The sequence below is a fragment of the Mchenga conophoros genome, linkage group LG4 (genome assembly GCF_057382185.1).
Source record: "Mchenga conophoros isolate Kocher_MC1m ecotype Shallow Benthic linkage group LG4, M_conophoros_male_GT1.1, whole genome shotgun sequence".
Classification (NCBI taxonomy): domain Eukaryota; kingdom Metazoa; phylum Chordata; class Actinopteri; order Cichliformes; family Cichlidae; genus Mchenga; species Mchenga conophoros.
In genome coordinates, this window is record NC_140529.1 from 37,994,454 (window position 1) to 38,016,953 (window position 22,500).

A 22,500-nucleotide genomic window follows, 5' to 3' on the forward strand; every position below is an offset into this window, starting at 1 on the left:
CAAACCCACTGAGAATATGCTGTGAATATTTTGTCTTCAGCACCAGTGTGAGCAGACTGTGGTCACTGTAGGCTGACTGCTTCATGATGATATAATGTGGAAAAATGTATTTTATAACTGATCATTTGAAGGTTATGGCTGATGCCTGGCTAAGAGCCCAGCAGGGTTATTAAATGTGGCCAAGCAGGCCTTTAAAGTTCACATCAGTCAAGCGGAGGACGCTGTGAACTCGTCAGACTGGAGCCGCTCCAACAGTAAAAAGTTCCTGAAATCTCGTCCCGTTCGTGTAATGGCATATCCTTCCTTATTTACATGTGTCACATAGCTGCGTTCGCTTCACTTTCAGCAGCGGCTCATTAATCCACGTTACTTTGGTTCTTACTGACTCTTCAGTTTGACACCCGGCCCGACCACATCCTTCCTCAAACTCAAATGCAAAGAAGTACAACCGTCTTTCTTTCGCTCTTACAGTAAAACTAAAATAGGTGTGGCGTGACTAAACACTGCCAAGAAAGACAGAAGAGCCCAGAGGAAGTACACATCAGAAGTTGTTTTATTAAACATATAAATACAAATTTAAACAAAGGAAGTGAAAAAAAAGTTCATGAGCGAAATCTCTAAAACAGAGTCGTGGATCAGAGTCTGTGAGGAAGTGACCAGAGCTAAAAACATCTTTTAATGACCCTTCGATCAGTTTGTAAAGTCCTCGGCTGGATTTGAAAGGCCTAAAATATGTTGCAAAAACAAGAGTAGGAGCAGAGTGGACAGGCCGGTTAATCCACGCTGCGGGAATCTCAAACAGAGCCTCCGAACCCCGCGGATCGTCGGCAACAACAAACCAGGCGGGAGGTCACCTTCCAGCCGCTCCTCATTTGCCTCAACTCCTCCAGAACGAGTTCAGACTGGAAAAAATTTGCCCTGAGGTCAGCGAACGCATCATCAGAGATAAGACTTTTAGGAAAAGGTCTCTTTAAAAGCTTGGACCCTGAAAGGCGTCCACTGACCTCCGCGTTTCACTGTGGAAAAGCTGGCGGCGGCTGTGCGATCCACCAACGACTGAGCCCATAAACCAAAGCTTTGGTGGGTTCAGTCGCAAATGTGAAATTTTGTACTTGGAAAAAATCTGATTTTCCAAGTTTTTTAAAGCCAAACTTGCGTTTACTGACATGATGGACTGGAAATCATTAAACTTTAAAAGGGATCGATCAGCCGATCATTAGTTGATCTTCAGTCCAAATGTTTCACGCTTAAACTTTTCCAACGACTCAGCTGTAAGACTGTTACATTTACATCTTTAACTCTAAATACTCGGTTACGCTTCCACCAGTGGAGCCGATCGAGGCTCCAACAATCGAACCAGTGTCGATTAAACTGTTAACGATTGATTAAGAATCTGTTCTTAGTTCATTTTAAGCAAATCTCTTCATAAAGTTCAGTTTCAGGGTTAACGCGTGGGCTCCTCAGAGGGTTGGATTTCTGCAGACGAACAGCTACAACCTGACACCATCGCATTAACCCAGACGAGTCAAACACGACGTGTTTGACTGTGGCAACAATTTTCCCACCATTTCAGCGCCGCGACGTTCTGCTGAAAGTGTCCTCGCTTTGTAAAAAGGAATTTGGCGTAAACAGCGTTTGGACAGCGTTACGTCACATTAAAGTCTGACAGCGTGCAGGCGTTGCCGTAAAGCTGAGCGTTTAGCCTGTTAGCTCACAGCGCTCGAGTTCCCTCGCATCATTTAAATCTGAGAGTCTCCGATGTCAGAGACCGACACGCCCCTCCTGCAGCGAATAAACGCTGTTCACGAACGGCTGATTGTCAGAACAAAACCTGAAAACTCCTCACTCCTCTTCCTCGTGACGTAAACGCAACTTTATTTTGCTCGCCGTGACGCATGCAGGACTTGTCAAACAGGAAGTCCTGCGGAGTACATTCAGAGCGAGTGCGGGGCCCCGCCCACTCACACAGGTGGAGGTAGGAGCGTTTGGTTGTCTGAAAGGTTGTGTGGAAATTGCCGAGTCGACCTTTAACCTCTCGCAGACACATGGCGGAGGAGCCGACATTAAAAAAAAAATAGAAGCGCTCTCAGAAGTTCAACTGGAATCTTTTTATTTACAACCCAGAAAAGTGGACGCTCGAGTTCTGCTCTCTAATCCGGCTTCACATCAGCAGCTCATTTTTGACCTTCTTCTTCTTCTTCTGTCATTTATTCGCCGCACTCAGCTCATCATCACAGCTGACCCCACCCACAGACGTTGGCGAACATTACTGAGCTCGTCTACATCGGTGCATCTAGATCAGTGCAATGAAAAAATATCAAATCTGCTGCACAATAAAGATCTCAATCCAAACAAAGATACGAAAAAAATTTTTTAAAAAAGGAGATATTTAGGTTTTGTTTTTTTAATTTGTGCCCCGAAGCACTTGCACGCACTGCTCATGAAAGACTGATGTGGCTTCTGGGCATGAACATTGAAAATGATGCATTCCTGCTAATGCCCAACAGGGGGCGACTCTTTTACTTACTGCTCACTTGACCTCTGACCTCAGCTGTACTTTCCTGATAAGTTTATGGTCAAAGTCACTCAGTAAAAGTCGCCAACTGAATGTTTTAAAACAGGACGTTTCAAATTAATGGGTGATGTCCATCTTTTATATACAGTCTATGATGGTGTTACAGTTTCCATGACAAAACACAAACTTGATGATTTAAGTCCAATTTTTGATTTAAATAGTAAAGAAAAGCCTGAATCATTCTGAAAGAACCTCAGCTGTGCACAAAGGTAACGCTTTGACTGTCAGATGAAGACTGAGGACGTCACGTTCTGTCCAACCTTCTCATATCTGCGGTTTATTTCATCACATCAGCAGATGTGAAAGAATCAGAGCAGGTGTTTAGTTTTATTTATTTGTAAGTGGAATTAAAAATCTGTAGATTCAGGAGGTGGAAACGAGGAATCGTGAAGCAAAGAGAACGACAAAAAAAAAAAAAAAGAATCATTGGACATAAACAAGATTACATTTATTTTAAATTTTCTGCCTCAGGCACAGTTTCTCACTTCCAGCTGTGTTCACATCTGGCAGGTGTGCAGCAAACTCAACATTTTTCCATCCAGCTCAGAAAAACCTCCTTAAACAACTCGGCACTCAGTGAGAAGCACAAACTGGGATCGTCTCTGACATCACGTTAGTGTCTGCAGCCCGGGCGGAAACTTTGTAGCTGACCTGTTGATGCACATCTGTACTCCAAACACACACACGTCTGATTCGTCCTCCTCTTGGTCTGCTGGTTTATTGTCGACTTCCTGTCTGATTTTTTTCTGACAAATGAAAAGAGAGTCTCTAAAAATCACGTCTCATGGCTCCGATCCTCGGTAAGTGCTCTGTTGGGGTTCTGCTCAGAGCGTGGCTGGGTTCAGTTTCTCAGTGTCCTCGGAGACCCTCCAGTGTCGCCCTCCGGCTCGCAGCAAAGCCAAACTGCTCGTGTTCAGTTCAGAGAAACGAGAAACAAGAAATCCTCCCCCCTCCCGCCCCTAAAACCCCAGACCCTCCCGCCCTGCCCGAGCTCACTCAGCCCGCCGCTCAGCCTCATCTCTGTCCATGAAGTGCCGATACAACAGGGGGCTGCTGGGAGCCGTTGGGCTGGGAGACGGGGGGCCACATAGGAGTCTGTTGCATGTGGTGGTAGTGATTGTGATGCATGTGGTGGCCCGTGGGCGATGACGGGGGCAGCCAGGCCGGCTGGTGGCTGGGTGGCGAGGACGCCCAGAAGGAGCCGAATCCCGCCGTGGAGGAGTGAGTCGGTGGAGAGCACGCCATGGACACCTGGGAGGGCCCACTGCCGGAGCCACACTCGGACGCCCGCAGTTTGGAGAACATGGTGATGGCATCGGGGAAGTTGGGTGGCGTGGCGGGGGTGTTTCTGGGAGTGCACATCTGCAGGAAGAGGAGAGAGAGGGAGGATGGTTTCAAAATAAAAGCCTGGAGGACTTGTTGTAAAACTTCAAATGCTTTAATGTGAAGTCAGAAGAAGAAAAACCTGAACTGTAAAGAGTTGGAGCTCTGCTGACACACACACACACACACACACACACACACACACACACACACAGCGAAGGAAAGTCAAGAGGGCCATTGGATGACCCAGACTTTCTAAGGCTGCTGGAGGCGGAGCCACACATGCTGCTCAATGAAAATAAGATTATTAAACAGCTTCGTTTTAATGAGGTCAGCAGCTGCGAGTCTGCAGACAATAAACCAACACGGTGGAACCAAAACCCGAGCCACGACGACACGCTGGCTGCACCCATATTTATATATTTTTTTTATGTTTATGGTTTACTGGGGGGGCAATAACCGTCTGTTGGCAGGTCGCAGGAACTTCCTGGAGTCTCCACCAGCGCCCGAGATAAAACTGACATTAATTACCCTCCATATGTGGTACAGATGGTTGAACCCGAGTCTCAGGTGCAGACCTTTTAGCCCTTCCCCTTCCTTTTACGGCGTGCGACACGCCCATCTCATGAGGTGATGTTTAGCGACGTCAATTCGGAGCACACCGAAACAAACAGAGTTGAGCCTGCAGCCACAGATCTGTGTCACCAAAACAACAGCGGGATGACCACAGTGACTTTTACGCTGCCTGTTGGAGCTCCGCCTTCTCACATGTTCACGTTGAGCCGGCGAAAGGCCTCCTTCCCGACGTAAACAGCCGGGTGTGTTGTTTCAGCGCTGAGGTGCACGGCGTGCAGAGGCGGTAAACCTGCGGGCATTTTCCTGCTGCTGTTCAGGCCTGATCGGCGTGTTCGTTACAAACGGCCTCGCCTCTGTAGATTTCCCGTGAGCCTCGGAGAACCGGTTCTGTGGTGTGCTGCGTGTTGATGCATCGCACCGATGACGTTGGACCAAGAACAACACCAGCTTGCCGGGCGCCACGTGACCTCACACAGAGCCAAATAATCAAACTTTTACTTACGAGTCAAAAATGATCCTCAGGAACAGGATTGATTGGTTCTTATTAACTCTCTGAGGCGCTGCTGCACGTGCACACACGCTCTCTCATTAATCTCCGAGGCGTCTAAGAAGGAGAAGAAGCCGCTCGGCTGGTTCCCGCGGAGCTTTTTATTTCCTCAAGACTTCAGTGTTATCTTTAATAGTTCATCACTTTACAGACACATGTGGATTCCCATTTCCCCCATACTCCGAAAAACTGTTTGTACTCAAAATATTTTTTACATTTTTCTAAAATATTCCACTAAATTTGTCAATATTTGTTCTTACGGCAAAAAGTCCAAACTCTGCCATTTTCTGAGCCTCAAACAAACTCATTACTTTCACAATAAAGGCTCCACATCGCTGCTCCCTCCTCCTCCTGTGCACCCCGGGAGGAAGTTGGGCAGCTGATGCTCGCTCAGAGCGCTGAGTTGCTTCAGTGCAGATGATGAAGATGATGTCACCCAAAATAACAACAAAGCAGCCTGCTGCCTCAACATGCCCCCCCCTCCCAACGCGTGCACACAAACCAGAGGAGGAGGAATGAAAACAAAACACGCCTGCTGCAGGCGTCCCAGCACGACCGAGGATCAGATCCAGGGAGGCAGAGGCAGGAGATTTAATGAGAAGACACACGCACACACACGCACACACACGCACACACACACACACACGCACACACACACACACACACACACACGCACACACGCGCACACACACGCACACACACGCACACGCGCACCTGTCTGCTCACTGTGACGCAGGTCTGCACATTTTCTCTTTATAAGCTGGTAATTATTAAATTACAGGGCTGCAGTTGGAGATTAAACAGTTATTATGGCTGCACACGCCCGTCGTCCTAACAGCGCTCAAACACAAACACAGCGTCTGTGCGAGCAGCTCGCCCTCCACCTTCTGCTGCTCTCTGTGACTAAACCAACCGGCAGATGCAGGAAGAAGGAATGGCGTGGACCATCGAACTGCTTCCTGATGTCTGAACGGCAGCCTGTGGATCGCCACGCTGAACCATCCAACCACAACCACAGAAGACTTTCATAAAATCGTTGTGTTTAGTAACGTTTTCACGCACTTACCATCTGGTGGTGATGCCCGGGGACGTTGGCCTCCTGGAAGAAGGAGCTCAAGGCCGTCTGCAGACAGAAAGAGAGGCAGAAGGACGAGTTACGTTTCCACATGGAGAGCAAGCAGGACGCATTCATTTCCCCCAAAACCTCAGACAGGAAGGGCCGCCCCATACCCCCACCTTTCACCATCGTTAACACAAAGGGCTAAACGTATCATCTCCACGCTGGGACCTGAAACTGAGTCATCAGACCGCAGAGACTCTTTTTTCTGCAGAGCTGCTGGGAGTGAAACCTCGAGGGAGGCGAACAAAAACCAGACTTTCTGTTTCTGAAGAAATGATCTGCAGCTTCCTGCAGAGCTGACAACATTTTTAAAGCCACGGAACGAAAACGAGCTTATTTCACAGCCAAACCACCTGAAGCAGCCGAGGTCATCGCGCCTGGAAGCTTTGATAACATACCCAATAATCACTGAAACAGGAAAACTGATCAGTTATAAAAGGACTGACTTATTTATGATCATGGACTCATGTGTCACATCATTTTTCATTTCCTGTCTCGGGGCATTAACCGCCAGAGACAACCTCACAAAACCCAAAAAGACGTTTAGTTTCATGTTTGCAGAAACACGCTGAAAGTGTTCGGATTTAAGCAGCTGTGGCGCAGAAACACTGGCAGTGAAGTAAGAAACAAAGAGTCTCATCAGCGTCTCCTGTTTCGTCCTGTGTGACATTGAGCTGGGTTGGACTGACTCAAACGCTCGTATCTCTGAAGGTCTGCAAGTTTTCAGAAGACAAAACACGAGCGCTCGTCGAACTTTTCCAGCTTTCCCTCACAGCAGCCTGAAATGTAAACAGTGCGTCTCCTGATTGTGCAAACAGGGAAACGAGTTGGCTTCACGTACGCATCGTCTTTGTTGTGAACTCAAACGCACGCTGTGATTGCAGAAGGAGAAACACCGGGCCGACCCAACGCTACAAAACATTTCCCGAGGACCCAAGGGACCCCCCCCCCAGCAATGTTGCGGGGGGTGGAGTCATCCCACAGGTGGGAACTGACCAGGAGGGGACCACTTTAGACTTTCCATTCCCAACACTTAAAACTGAGACAGCCAGTTTCTGCACTAAGGACTCGAACGCCTCGGAGCTCCACTGTTCCCAGCATCTTCGACGTGCAGGAACATTAAAACCAGCACAATATTTAACCGTGCATAACAGATAAAAATCACTGAATGTGGTGTTTGCTGAGTTCAATGTCTGCAATAACTGTGGGACTGCAGAGCTCCTGTGGTCTGAACAGGGAGCGTGAGCTTGTTTTGCAGCTCAGTTTCTTCTTTTTTGTTCCCAACACTTGAATGAATGCCGTGCCCTTCCCTCCCCCTCCCCCCAGCCGTGGTTGTTTAACAACAGCGGTGGCGCAGGAATGTCTGCCGTACAACGTGACACCCATCTCAAAGAGCGAAAGTGCTCGGCCGCTATTGTGCAAAGAGCCGCTCTTTGTCTCGTCTCGTTTAATTTTCTGGTTTGTTGCAGGAAACTCCGTAACCTGCGAGTGTCTTTAAAAGTCCTTGCAGAGGGAAAACGGTTCACGGCGGCGTGACGGCTTTTACTTTCACTCTAGTGCCTCATGACCAAGGACAAAAAAAAACAGAAGCTCCAACAGAAAAAGAAACTTCCTCTTTCAGCAAAGGGGCAAACCGGGCGGTTCGACAGGAAGTTAATCAGCAGCTATTTTCACTGTCATTGTAGTAATTTTACAAAAACAGCATGAACACATTTCCTGCTTCGGGCTCCTCACGTGTCACTGTGTTCGCTCAGAACGAGTCAACACTGTACAAACACAGTCAGCATCATCAACATGATAATCAACACAAAACACTCATCTGGACCTGCCAACGTCACTCAGCGCTCGGGTCTGTTTTCAAAAGCTTTCTTTCCCCTCAAACAAACTTCTTCCACCAACTTCGTTACTCCAGTTACTCGTCCACAGGTTAAATCTCAGGATTATTTAAGTTCCGTGCGTCTCTTCTAGGGCTGCCACGATTTGTCGACTAGTCACGATTACGTCGACTATCAAAATCGTCGACGACTGATTTAATAGTCGACGCATCGTTTGAAGCTTTGTAAGATCACAAAAGACGCAGGAATAAGTAGCAGGATTTAAGAGTGTAATAACGGACTGAAACAGAAGATGGCAGCACTGCATGTACAAGGATGCCAGCTGCCGTTAAACCCCGAAGAAGAAGAAGCAGCTGTGTCCCAGAATTCATAGCTAATAAGCCCAGCTTAGTTTCCAACAATGGCGGCAGCTAGTTAGTTTTAATGTTACTCTTATTATTCTTTCTGGGTCACAAAATAAACGTTTAACATATTTTCATGCGAGAATGTAGCTGTGTAAACCTCAAATATCTGCTCAGTTTATCAGGACACCACATATTTTCAAAAGCGCTCCGACGTTTTCGGAGACGTCTGTTACCCACTAGCTCGATAGCGAGCCGGGGGCTAGGCTCACTAGAGCCGTGAGAACACCGGACTCCCGGCAAATCGTTTTCAAACCCACCGCCGTCTTTCGCTACTCAGGTTAAACATGATATATAAGTCACTTAGATAAATTAAAAATGTTATTGTTTGGCTTTTTTCAGTATTTTATTTGTTCCTGAGTAAATCGGTTTGGCTGAGATTAAAGTTATAGTTTTTACACAGCTGAATAAACGTCAAGCAGACAGCTGATTATCAGAAGTGTGAGATGCTCCAGAATATACTCCAGTGTCCTGTTATATTTTAGATAGCAAGGAGTTTATTAAACTTCACCGAAACAATCTGCAAACTTCATTAAAATTTAATAAACTATCATCTTGTCTTTATTTTTAGTTAGCACAGACCTTAAACACTTAAAGCTGTAAGCTAATGATAGTTATATAAGAGCAGATGCTGCTGGTGCAATAAGCTGTAGTTTTACGTCCAATGGATGATGATCTGATTAGTCGACTAATTGCATAAATAATCGGTGACTAGTCGACTATCAAAATAATCGTTTGTGGCAGCCCTAGTCTCTTCACAGCCGGCTGAAGGTCTGTGGTCACGCGGTTCCTTAACATCATTCAATCTTTCCCCATAAATGTAAACTTTGAAACTTCTACTCTTGGGTCTGTATGATGTCAGTGAGAGGCAAGTGACACAGGCAAGATAAATACAGATTATTTTTGACCTGTGAGTCAGCAGGACATCCAGCGTGAACGTAAACACCTGGACGATTGTTCTAAAAGAGGAAATTGTCCACAGAGACTAAACGAGTTTGTGTATCAGGCTGTAAACCTGTTGATTTCTGCTGGAATGCTCTAACATGGGAGTCTATGGGGACTGACTAACTGCTGGAGCCTCCAGTGGACGTTAGAGGAACTGCAGCTCGATTCTCTTCATTCAGCAAACACCAAAACAAAATAACAGCCTGCTGTGGGGACATGTTAGCGTGGGACTGAGGTCTGACTGCAAGTCCGGCATCTCAGACGCGAGGAACGCCCACATCCTTCACACCAAGGTTGCGCCTCTAACCCGTGCTTCTCCCTCAGCGTTGTCTTCCAGGATTCAGCTGTATTATGTTGTCCAGGTAACGTGAAGGTTAGTGACTCACCCCAGAGACACAACAACACTCCTTAATCCCAGTTTCCAGTCACACAAAGTAGCAGTGCACAGCACTTTTTCCAAATAAACAAGTCAGCCAATCAGAGTCATAACCCCAACTCCTGACAGTACTCCAAACATCACCACCGCCTCCTCCCCTCCCGGTGCAGCACCTGGCTGCAACAGACAGAGGCGTGGAAGCTCAGGTGACCGTTAGCTGTTCAGCAGGTCAATGCTGCGGATGGGTGCGTTTGATGAAATGTCAGATGTTCTGGGAGGTGGTCAAGGAGAAATCATCCACACAAACGCAGACAGATGGGAGCAGAAGTTGTAAACAGGACCTGGGTACACCTAAATCTTTTTTTTTATCCTTTATTTATTTCATTGAATAAGAATAACGTTCACAAATTGCTGTGAGGTGACGCAGCACAGAACCGTAGTGAAACAACTTTTCAGGAATGGCTGATGGACTGCCAATCCTGCCTTATCAGGCTCAGCACAGTCTGTGCATTTCTGCTTTTTAAAGGTGGGCCAAAATAAAAATGTCAGGCTTCTTCCAGCGATCCAGTCTGAGATCATTCAATTAACATTTTGGATCCATGAAAAGGAAAATCCCCAAATCTTAATCCGATCCACAATCTGTGATCGGTGGTTAGAGAGAGGCTGAGGAGGATTTCAAACACGAGTGCGAGTGTGTTTTCTTCATAAGCTGGCGAAAATACAGCGCTCTGTGCTGCAGCACATGAAGGAAACAAGCTCAGGCCTGTTTAGCAATGAAAGAGGAAACCAGTGAGGAGCAGAGGGAGCCTGACTGTCACTTCATAGAAATTTCCAAGTTTGTTGTTCAACAAAATCTGATCAATAGTGGCTACTTTTCATTTTCCAGTGAGCACAGAGCCTTCTGTAATGACTTACAGCTGGCCTGTGTATTTACACTGTACGCTTTGTTGAATTATTAGCCTGACCATCACAGGCCCAGTAAACAGTCACGTCCCCGGCATGCGTATCAGATTAATATCATGGGACCCACTTTCTTCATGAGAGGGGAAAAAGAGGAGAACCAGCAGCTCAACCACGCATTTTATGACTCCCACTAAACACAACGAGCAGCTAAAGGCTCGTCTTCTGTTATCCGCTGGCCTGCCTCGCCCTGTTAGAGGAGGACTTCTCGGCTTTGAATCATAGTTAGAGACACGAGCGCCACGTTGGGAAAACTGCGAAGAAACAGCTCAAACTGACCTCCACCAGCCAGCTTCAACTTCTAATAGGTGTTAATGGCACACGGAGGTCCGTGTATAGGAACAGCTGGAAGGATAATGCATCTTAATCGGTCTATATATAACCGAGAAGCACCGGGATCAATGTCAGGGCGCTTAGCGGGGAGCACGCACGGTCTGACCTCTTTATCCGCTCCGTGAAGCGGACACAAACACGCAGAGAGCCGCTCGCTGTGCTTCCAGAAACTCACACAGGAAACGTGATGAAACGATTGTTTTTGAGCTGGGCAGGGAGGGGCTGATCCATCAGATCACCCCGCGAGCTCTGACGGTAAACAAGCCTGACCTGTAGTTTATGATCTGTGAGTAATGCGAGCGGATGAAAAACAGCGCATCTTATCTTATCAGCATCTCCACGCCAAAATAAACACCGCTCTACTCTAGCCTTACACAGCCCTGGTCCAACCCGAGCGCACTACCGCTCTGCCCGGCTAACAGCAGCTAGCTTAACGGCGAGGCGACGGAGAATGTAAACAAAAAGCATCGAACACCACGTCCTCAGCGCGGCTAGGCGGCTAACGCTAGCCCCGGGAGCGCATGGCAGCGAGGCAGCACGGGAAATCCTCAAAACAATCACCACAGCGAGTTCACGGGCACCTCTTTGTACACCAAATCACGCGTGGGGGTTAATAAAAGGACTCAACGTGTAAATAAACCTCCCACTCACCTCGAACTGCCAGTGGGCCGCCTGGAGGAGCTGCTTCGCCTGATCCGCGGCGCAGCCAGCCGTCAAAACAAACTGGTTTATCATCACTTGGTGCCTCAGTTCTTCCATATTGACCGACATGGCTGCTCCCGCGGCTCCTTTACAGACAAAAACTGCCACCTTTTTTTCTAAAAAATAAAAAAAATGATAATAACTAAACCCGGACCTGAAGGAAGCCCCGCGAACCTTCCGTCCTTCCTGCTCGTCTGTCCGTGAGTCTCCGCAGCAGCAACAACAATGTTTTCATGTCATCGCAACAACAAAGAGCAACGCGTCACTGATTGGACGACTCCACGGCGAGAGAGTACTACAGAGGCGCTGATTGGCTATCGATGAAACGAGTTTAAATTTCTTCGGTGCGCTGGTTTTAGGTGTTAGGACTGTGTCGGTGGGTGGAGTCTTAAATAGGGGTGAGTGAAAACCGTCCACGCCGCCCTCAGTGTTTGTCGAGTAGGGTTACACAAGCGCTTTCATTTGTGTTCGTTACGCTGACGTAATGTTCGATCGGCCAGTTGCCGTAAACTCATAGAGCCGATTGGCTGCTTCCTCACGAGCTTCACACGTGTAAACACTGTAAATATTTTGTTTTATTTTTTGAAACATATCCCGTTCATAGAGTCAACCCGAGAAAGACATAATAAATTAAATACATTTTTAAAATTTAATTTTATAATTTATTTAACTGACTGCCTATATTTTTCTCATATACACCACAAAAACCTGATATATCAAAAATACATTTTAAATTAAATAGGCTACTATAAGGAGTGTGTTACATAATACACGAAGGTTTACTTTGCGTTTGCTTTTGTATTTATCAAAACTGTAATATATACTGTAGTAATATGAAACAACACATTTCGAACACAACCGATTTATTCAGTAATTTGTTTCCACAGTAATGCAGAATATTCATGAGAATTACAGGGTATTTTAAAGATATGTGTTAATTTACAAACGTTTTGATGTAAGAGATTTTTCTGTTATTAGTACATAAAGTCCAGGATTTAAATAATTTAATTGCTTTTATTAATAAATTTTTCATATAAAGAATATTAAATCCATGTTGGAATCCAACTAACTTGAATTTGCCTATTAACAATAATAAGACTCATCCATCCATCTTCATCCGCTTTATCCGGGGCCGGGTCGGGGGGGCATGAGTAATAATACTGATATGTACGTGTCTGTTATTCATGTATGTCTAGTTTTTCACTACTTTTTCTTTTTCTGACCACATACACATGTCTTAAATGTGTATGCTCCATATAATATGTCATATCCTACAAACGTGACTTACATTGATGTTTTTCTGAAATAAGGAGCTAATAATGAAATTGATTTTGCCTTCACAAACATCTTAGTTGTTGTTGTTATTGGACAATAAACCAAAATTAACATCTCAGGAGCACATCAAAAATAAATCATGCTGCTTTATAAATGATGAAGCATAATCTATTTAAACACTAACGTGACAGCGAGAATGTAAAGAAGGACATGAAACTGATCTTTGTATTGATATCCTGACCCCTTTTCACCACATGAGCTTGCAGAGACGTTTCTAGAAACTTTTAAATGGTGTGGCCCCAGGGTGGCAGACTGTAGTTCCTCCAACATCCACTGTCAAAAAGCTGACCGGACTTCTGTAGCTTTCGTGAGGACATTTGATTTCCCATCCGAGAAGCTTCTTCATTTCTAAAACCAAATGGTGGCATCTCCATCTGTGAACAGTTCAAAGATGGATTTGTAAGTTACAACGCCAACTGTCTGCCACCTACAAAACAGTTTTGAGACCCTTCCCAGGTGCCTCAACCTCCACTCACGTTTTGCATCAGTTGATCTCAATGATGATGGTGTGAGGGAAAGTCTCACAATGGATTCACCCGAAACCTCTGTTGATAATGACCCACGCCCTTTTTTCACACCTTCGCTCATGCTAATAGTGGGTCAACGACCCTCTTAAGGGATAACTCCCATAGACTTTAAACGCCTCCACCATTTGGTTTTAGCACTGAAGATACATTTTGCTTGAGACCCCAAAAGATTCCGTTTTGATTCATGATCAATCGTCCAGGTAAGTAAATCCCCAAAGTTTGATTCTGTTCATCTGGATGTAGAGTTTTCAAACGTTTCGTCACTCATCCAAGTGACTTCTTCCGTCTCGCTACGTCCAGATGAACAGAACCAACAGTGATTCACTTACCTGGATGACTGAGCAGGTAAAATGTCTTCACAGAATTTTAAAAAGTCTTTCCAAGCTCCTTAGATTTCCGTGACCTGGATAACTGAGAACCTACACAGATATATGTGGATGCATCTTACTAACCGCTAACTTAGCACTCCAACATCTAACCTAAACATGGTCACTTCTGGCTTCAAAAACCAAGATGGCTGCAGCTAAAACTCTAACACAGAGACTTCAAACATAGAGTCATGTTCCAGAGAATAATTCTGCCAGAGATCAGTAATATCTTCCCCACTCGCTGCCTGAGGAGGGTGCACAGTATCCTGCGGGACCAACATCACCCTGCGCGCCACCTTTTCCACCTGCTGCCCTCAGGGAGAAGGTACAGGTCTATACAGGCCAGAACATCCAGACTGGCCAACAGCCTGTATCCACAGGCTGTGAGGCTCCTGAACTCTCTGCCCCCCTCTCACGGACAATAACCATATCCAACTTCTTAATAGCAATGAACTGGTCTGCATTGGTGCATCATATCTTTATTCTCTCTCCCCCCCCCCCCCCCCCCCCCTCTTTCTTAAATAGACAACCATCATATCTCACAGTACAATAATATTGAACGGGTTGCATTGTTGCATTTTGTCATGTTTCTCAGGTCTTTGTCTGAATGTCCTATGAACATTACCTGTCTTGTTCTCATGTTGTTGCTAAGGATTGTCTCATTGCACTGAAGTCACACTGGGTTAAATATTTACACTTGGGTTTTAAGGGTTTTTTTTTTTTTTTTTGGTTTTTTTTACGGGTTGTACGGAAGCCCCAAACGCAATTTCATTGTTCTTTGACAATGACAATAAATAAATACTTGACTACTTGACTTGACAGGGGGTACATCCATCTTTGATATACAGTTTGTGGTTTCCACTGGTAACATGCTGCATTTTTCTGCAAACACTTTTAAAATTTAAAAAGCCTTTTGCATGATGGGCTACAGATAAAAGGAACAAGTGTTTGTGCTTGGATGAGCGTCGTGGCTTCGACACGAAACACTATCAGCCTGTCCCCTCAGAGCTGAGCTCCAGAGGACCCACAGTGACGGTTCTCCTGATGAACACTGATAATCTTCTTATCGGGGCAGAGCAGCTCTCGGCTGCAGGCTGTCCGGCTCTCTTTCTGCCATCAGGGGAATAATTCATCCCTGCTGCAGGTGAAGGAGCATGTGGCACAGGAGGGCATCTATTATGTATTATTGGAGGAAAGAGGAAGACTATAGGGACACAAAGCTCCTGACAGGCTTCAGCAGGTCTAGTGGTTCTGTTTGCTCATGAGAACATCACAGCAGATGGACCTGCTCTCCTTTTGCTTTATTACCTGTCAGGTATCTCAGTTCAGGAGCTGGATATGCAGATTAAACATGGCCAAAGTTTCAGTTAATGAGGTCAGTGTGTGTGCTGTAATCCTCAGGATTCAGACTGCTCTGAACGCTCAGTCGGTCACAGTGTTTTCTAATCTTGGCTCTCTGTGATGTCAGAGAGGGAGGATACATATAATTTAGTCCAAAGACTGTATATAAATGATGGATGTAGCCACTGTGATGGCCCCCACTGGAGGCTTCGCTGGTCTGATAGTCTTTGTGTCCTTGAGATACTTAAAGACGACAGGTCGTGTTAGTTGGTGGTGTGATGTTTGCAGCTGCTGCCCGAATTCCTCAACTTTTATTTCTGTCCAGTCTTAAACTTGACAAAGAGCACTCAGCTCTGATGATCATGTGAGTCCTCATTGTGTCAATTACACACAGACAGGGGGGCATATACACAGGAAACAAGGCTGGTCCCCAAACTGACCGCTGGCGCACATTGAGCCAGGGCGTCCACGAAAAATGATTTTAGTGCAAAGACGCCGACGTCCCTTTCTTTATTTTTATTCTCTTATTCTGTAATATTTTTATTTCTGATGCTTGTTTCGTGTTTGTTGTGCTCAGCCTGTCTTTTATCTGTGGAGCACTTTGAACTGTGTGAACATGCTGTTTGTGTCCTGATTCGCTGGCTGAGGCGACACCATGTTCAAAACAAAGTGTGTCGGTTCTTATCTCTGAATAATTCCTTCAAATGCAAATATTCCTCAGATCTTTGGAATTCTCTTCAGAAGTGGCGTCAGGGCAGTGAAATTAAATCGAATGTTGTGAAAAGTGATGTTTTATCAGCGAGCGGAGACTTTTTAACCTGCATTTATCTCTGGTGCAATATTTGTCATCTGTTAACATATTTATTGAATTCTCAGTGACTCACAGCCACTAACTGACCTGACCTTTAACTTGTACTCATCAAAGGAGGGGGGAACAACTAAGCTGTAGTGCCTCTTCACTTCACTGTGCAATACTTTTGTTAATAGTCAACGGTGCAATAGACTCCATACTTGAAATGTGCAATTCACTTGTATTTTTATTTTTATTCCTATTTATTCTATTTATCCCCTTCGTATATTTTATTTATATATGTCTCTGTATTTATATATATATATGTGTGTGTGTGTGTGTCTGTGTGTGTGTGTGTGTGTGTGTGTGTGTGTGTGTGTGTGTGTGTGTGTGTGTGTGTGTATAATATTCTGTTACTCTGTAACTTCTGTCGGTGCTGTGCTTTTGGAAACCGAATTTCCCAGAGGAACCCACCCGAGGGATTAATAAAGTTTTATCTTATCTTATCTTATCTTATCTTATATTCTCGGTGGGGGATGTTTGCTCATAGGTGAGGGTTTGTCTCTGAGCGGATGTTAAAAATGAACCTGAGCAGTAAAACAAAAGCACATTTGGATTTCATCCAGCAGGACGAGATGCACTTTTATCCGCCTGCTGGAGACGTGCAGGGCCCCCGATGCACCGTCGTCTCTGATGAAACGGGAACATCAAGCTTTCTGTACCATTGCTTTTTTTCTTTTTCTTGCTTCCTGGAGCTGCTCGTGCTTCATGGTTCCCGTCTGAGCTGCTGCTGAATGTTAGAAAAGTTCAGCTGGGGGTCATCTCACCACCACAGCAAGAGCGGGGGGGTCTGTGAGAGTCAATGGTTAACAGCCGTCTGCACAGCTCAGTATTTACAAAAACACAATGATTATTGACGGAAGTGCTCAAGTACTGCAGAAATACTCAGTTACACCCTGAACAGCAAACTCACCTTTTAAACGAGGTGATTCATCCTTTAGTTTTACTGCACAGTTCCCACCTTCACTGCGCTCTGTGTGATCACAGCTCAAAGCAGTTACTGCAACCATCCACAGAAAAATGAGGCTTCAGTCATTTTTCAGTCAAAACTACAGAAATAACCCCAAAAATCTGCAGTTCTACACTTTAAACTTTAAACGAGAAGCTTTGAAGGAAAGTCGGTTACTTTATAAAAGTAATACATGAATCGGTTTCTTTAATTATCACAGGAGTCGTTGCACAGACGTCTGACAGATCCTGTCACGTGTTCCTGTGATGACAACAGAGAACAGGAAGTGCAAAAAAACCCCAAAAAAACCACTGCGAGAGAGAAAAAAACCCATCACTACTGCACAAAAGCATAACAAGCACAAAGGAGAATACATTAGGAAATACAACAATAGTAATAACAACACAAATAAAAGTATAGTGAGACCTTCTCTATAGAGAAATCACAGTATAAGGGAATAAATAAAGGCAATAACACAGTAATAGAAAAACAAACAAACAAATGCTAAAAAAAAATCTATAACTAAATAAATAAGATGAATAGAATTAAAACTGCAAAAATTATGTACAAGGCCAGATACAATATGTTACCAGGAAATATACAGAGGATGTTCTATGACAGAGAAGGAGACTATGAATTGAGGGGGAAATTGAATCTAAGGATTCTTAAAGCACGGTCAAAGGTTAAAACCTTTTGTGTCACTATTTATGGGGTAAAACTGTGGAATAGTTTTACTATAGATCTACAGCAATGCTCAGGAATTAGTAAGTTCATGAAAATACTTCGAAAACTGATTTTGGAAGAATATGATACCGATAAAGATGATCACCCATTGTATGTATAAAAATATCAAATTATATCCAAATTATATCAATCACGGTAGCCATGTTTCTCCTCGTGTATCGTGTGGAGTATGTGATGATGGGAATTAGGTGAATTATGTGGGATCAATAAGATGTTGAGCAGGGGTAGGAATTAATAAGTATGTTCATACTTCTTCCTACTCCTTTTCAGACCAAACATTGTTACATTATGTCAGACGATTTTGTTTTATTTCATTTTTTTTTTTTTTGTTTATCTGAACACATACGTGTGTGTGTGTGTATCTACATATATATTCGTATCTGTAAATGAAAATATATGTAGTGTGTATATATTGGTTTTTTTTGTTTTATATGTCTGAAACAAATAAAGATACAATACAATAGATTAATAGTGTGTAAAAGTGGAGGTGAAGATGTGTTCATGGAGTTTCCTCTGTTTCCGAGCGGGAATCACTGAATCCTGCTCAGCTTTGGAAGAAATCAGTGGAGAAAAAAAATATGGATGCGACATTAATGTAGCAGGAATAACTTTTTAATGACGGCACAAATATAAAAGCGTCTCAATCGGTTCAGTTTTTTCCTCTTTCACGTCTCACGTGTATATGGCGCCCTCATCTGTCCAATCATAGACATTACACCAGAGTGCATTTAAACAAAACGATACAAAAACGAACAGACAAACATATATACCAGATTTCAGAAATTAAACTGAGTGAAATGACGATGGAGTTTTTATTATTAATAAACCTTTAAATAGATTTTCATTTGTGTTCAAAGGGCTCAGTTTTATTCGACATTTTATCTTTTAGATCTTCTTCCTGCTGCCCGACTGTTCCAGTCCAAAGTGACCATTACATTTTATTTTTACTAAACCAGCAGCTCAAAGTGATTAAAAATGCATTCAAAGATCACAAACTTTGAAGCAGAGTTGTAATAAAATATTTGAATCTGGAACAAATTTCAGTTAATATACTGAGTATGTGTTAATAATTCTGCTGTCTGTCATTTTCTTTTGGAACACATGAAAATAAAAATCAGAATAGCGCTTGGTGTCTCTGTTTGTGTTTTTGCATGTATTTGTGCACATTTTGCCTCGTGTTGTATTTATCTGGTTTTACATCATTGTGTGTTTTCTGTCTCCTCTTTGTTTCACAGCATTTGTCACTGTGGACGATGTTTCGAGTCTCTGCAGCTGTTTTCTCAGTTTTTGACCTTCTTGTTTCCATTTCAGTGTCCCTACAGTCATGATTTAGTCTTTATTGTGTTTTTTCTGCTTCAGATGAAAACATGTTTATGTGTTTATGGCAGTAATCCATCTGCATGTCCAAGGGCCCATCAGCCAGTCTGTGAAGTTTAATGACAGATTTCTGTAGTCGCTCTGAGTCCAGATCGCTTCTCCCTGCTCCTCTGTTCTTTAAAGTTAGTCTGCTTCACTGGTCCCTCTTTGACCTCTGACCTCTGTATGAGAACAGGTGAAGAAGGCTAACAAAGCAGAGAGTTGGGACAGAGACAGGACTACAGGCATAAAATCAAAGTAAAATGTGAGCATCGCTCATTTTTGACTTTCACGCCAAATAACAAATGTATTCTAATAAAACTCATCCATTTAAGTATGTTAAGGTTTAAAGTTAATCATTTACTCCCTGATGTTAGCATTACTCACGCATCAATCGAAATATCTGTGTCCTGAATGAAAACATCATTTATCTCTAGAGGAGGTCCACAATTCAGCTTTTATTCTGAAGCTCCCACTTCCTCCCTTCACACCTGAAGAGGTTTGTGAGCAGGTGAAGCTCTGTTTCTCTGACTCAGCCTGCAGCTGTCAGCAGCCTGTGCAGATCAGTTGAGAGCAGCTTTGAGGAGATGAGGAAGCCTTTTTATAGCTTTACAGTTTTGTGAGGGGCCTCAGGAAACCACTCAGCCACACTAACAGAACATTCAGGGGCACCGAGCTCTTTGTTTCGCCTTTCTCTCCTTTTCTGCCTTATGGACAAAAGTACATTCCTTCACACACGCCTCCGCCTGCATCAGTCCAGACGCTCGGTCCAGCTTTTGGTTTGTCTCGTATGTTACATTTATTGTGCAGACAAACAAGCAAGCCCAGTCAGGCACAAGAAGTAACCGTATTAAAGTACTCGAATACTCTCAGAATCAGACAAAAACCTCGTTTTGCAGTAAAACGTCTCCTGTGGCTGATGCCTGATTCTCAGTCCAGGCCTCTGAGGTCAGACCCAGGGGTGAGGAGTCGTTATGTGAGGGAGAGACTCCAGTATTCTTGTAACATGTGACCATGAAGACAGAGGCGAAGCAAGCAAAGAAAAACAAACCAAGAAGTTCAGAGCGCAACAAAAACAAAAGGACAAGGAAATCCAAAGAGACGAGCCGGTGAGGACAAAAACAGAAACACAAAGCACTCACCCTAAATATGAAGACTGACCCTGTTCTCATTTTATAACCCCTCCTTTGGTTCCTCCACCAGAGACCTGGGGAGGCTTCTCCTCCTCTGTGACCTGGAGGAGGACAGAGGAGGGAGGAGTCTGCAGGAGGAGCTATCAGTGAGGACGCACAGGTGTATCCTGTGGAAGTGTTTTAGGTGGAGGGAGATGGGCACTTTGAACAGCGGGTCCTTTTTCTCCACAAACTGTTTCTGTTATTAAAGACGATCAAATGTTCCCCCGTCAAAACCAAACAAACACTTTTTATTATTTTCTCCTTTTGGTCGCGTCTCAAATGAACTCTCAACAGTTTTCAGAAGATTTGTGGGGAGTTATTATAGAGTTAACATAGAGTTATCATAGAGTTATTATAGAGTTATCATAGAGTTATCATAGAGTTATTATAGAGTTATTATAGAGTTAACATAGAGTTATCATAGAGTTATTATAGAGTTATTATAGAGTTAACATAGAGTTATCATAGAGTTATTATAGAGTTAACATAGAGTTATCATAGAGTTATTATAGAGTTATCATAGAGTTATTATAGAGTTATCATAGAGTTATCATAGAGTTATTATAGAGTTATTATAGAGTTAACATAGAGTTATCATAGAGTTATTATAGAGTTATCATAGAGTTATTATAGAGTTAACATAGAGTTATCATAGAGTTATTATAGAGTTATCATAGAGTTATCATAGAGTTATTATAGAGTTATTATAGAGTCAACATAGAGTTATCATAGAGTTATCATAGAGTTATCATAGAGTTATCATAGAGTTATCATAGAGTTAACATAGAGTTATTATAGAGTTAACATAGAGTTATCATAGAGTTATCATAGAGTTAACAGAGTTATCATAGAGTTATCATGGAGTTATTATAGAGTTATCATAGAATTATCATAGAGTTAACATAGAGTTAACAGAGTTATCATAGAGTTATCATGGAGTTATTATAGAGTTATCATAGAATTATCATAGAGTTAACATAGAGTTAACATAGTTATCATAGAGTTATCATGGAGTTATTATAGAGTTATCATAGAATTATCATAGAGTTAACATAGAGTTAACAGAGTTATCATAGAGTTATCATGGAGTTATTATAGAGTTATCATAGAATTATCATAGAGTTAACATAGAGTTAACATAGTTATCATAGAGTTATCATGGAGTTATTATAGAGTTATCATAGAATTATCATAGAGTTAACATAGTTATCATAGAGTTATCATGGAGTTATTATAGAGTTATCATAGAATTATCATAGAGTTAACATAGAGTTAACATAGTTATCATAGAGTTATCATGGAGTTATTATAGAGTTATCATAGAATTATCATAGAGTTAACATAGAGTTAACAGAGTTATCATAGAGTTATCATGGAGTTATTATAGAGTTATCATAGAATTATCATAGAGTTAACATAGAGTTAACATAGTTATCATAGAGTTATCATGGAGTTATTATAGAGTTATCATAGAGTTATCATAGAGTTAACATAGAGTTATCATAGAGTTAACATAGAATTATCATAGAGTTAACATAGAATTATCATAGAGTTAACATAGAGTTAACAGAGTTATCATAGAGTTATCATGGAGTTATTATAGAGGTAACATGGCATTATTATGGACTTAATAAGTTCCGTGTTATGGAAGAGTCCCCCTGATGACCCGAGGGCTGCTCAGACTGTTTAGATCCTTTTTCATATTTTTACTCTTTTTCAATATTTTAGTTCACCTCCTATTAATTCATTGTGATATTTTTATTGTATTATTTGTTTAAATGTTAAAACTCTGCTTTAATTATATAATGTCTTTATTCTTTCACCTTAGTTCCCTTTATGTTTCACTGTTAGTTATTATTTTGTATCTCAGTGTTCCAAAGACAGTCCTGCTGTGATACTACATGAGTATAGTGTATGTGTGTGTGAATGTGTGTGTGCGCACTATGAGTTACAGCTTTATTGTATAAAAAGTGTATATAAATAAAGTTTTGCTTGATTGATTAACACACAAAATTTACTTTCAGGTTTTAGATTTTTTTTTTGTTATTGTTGTTTCTTTATTTTGACAAATTTAGAGATTTATTGGGGAATTATTTTATGAAAGTTCCAGATCATGACGAGAAAAAAGATTTTTCTTGATTTAAATCTGTTGTTTGAGAGTA

The 22,500-nt window shown here is 42.9% G+C and overlaps 1 protein-coding gene across 1 annotated transcript; it reads right to left on the reverse strand.

The window, feature by feature from the left end:
- Window positions 1–3,533: 3,533 nt before the first annotated feature.
- Window positions 3,534–11,967, reverse strand: ubald2 (UBA-like domain containing 2). The gene is made up of 3 exons (XM_085272268.1): window positions 11,643–11,967; window positions 6,088–6,144; window positions 3,534–3,937 (listed from the first exon to the last, which is right to left on the reverse strand). Exons 1-3 carry the CDS (start codon window positions 11,760–11,762, stop codon window positions 3,590–3,592), a joined length of 525 nt encoding a protein of 174 aa, XP_085128394.1. The 5' UTR covers window positions 11,763–11,967; the 3' UTR covers window positions 3,534–3,589.
- Between the last annotated feature and the right edge of the window lie 10,533 nt (window positions 11,968–22,500).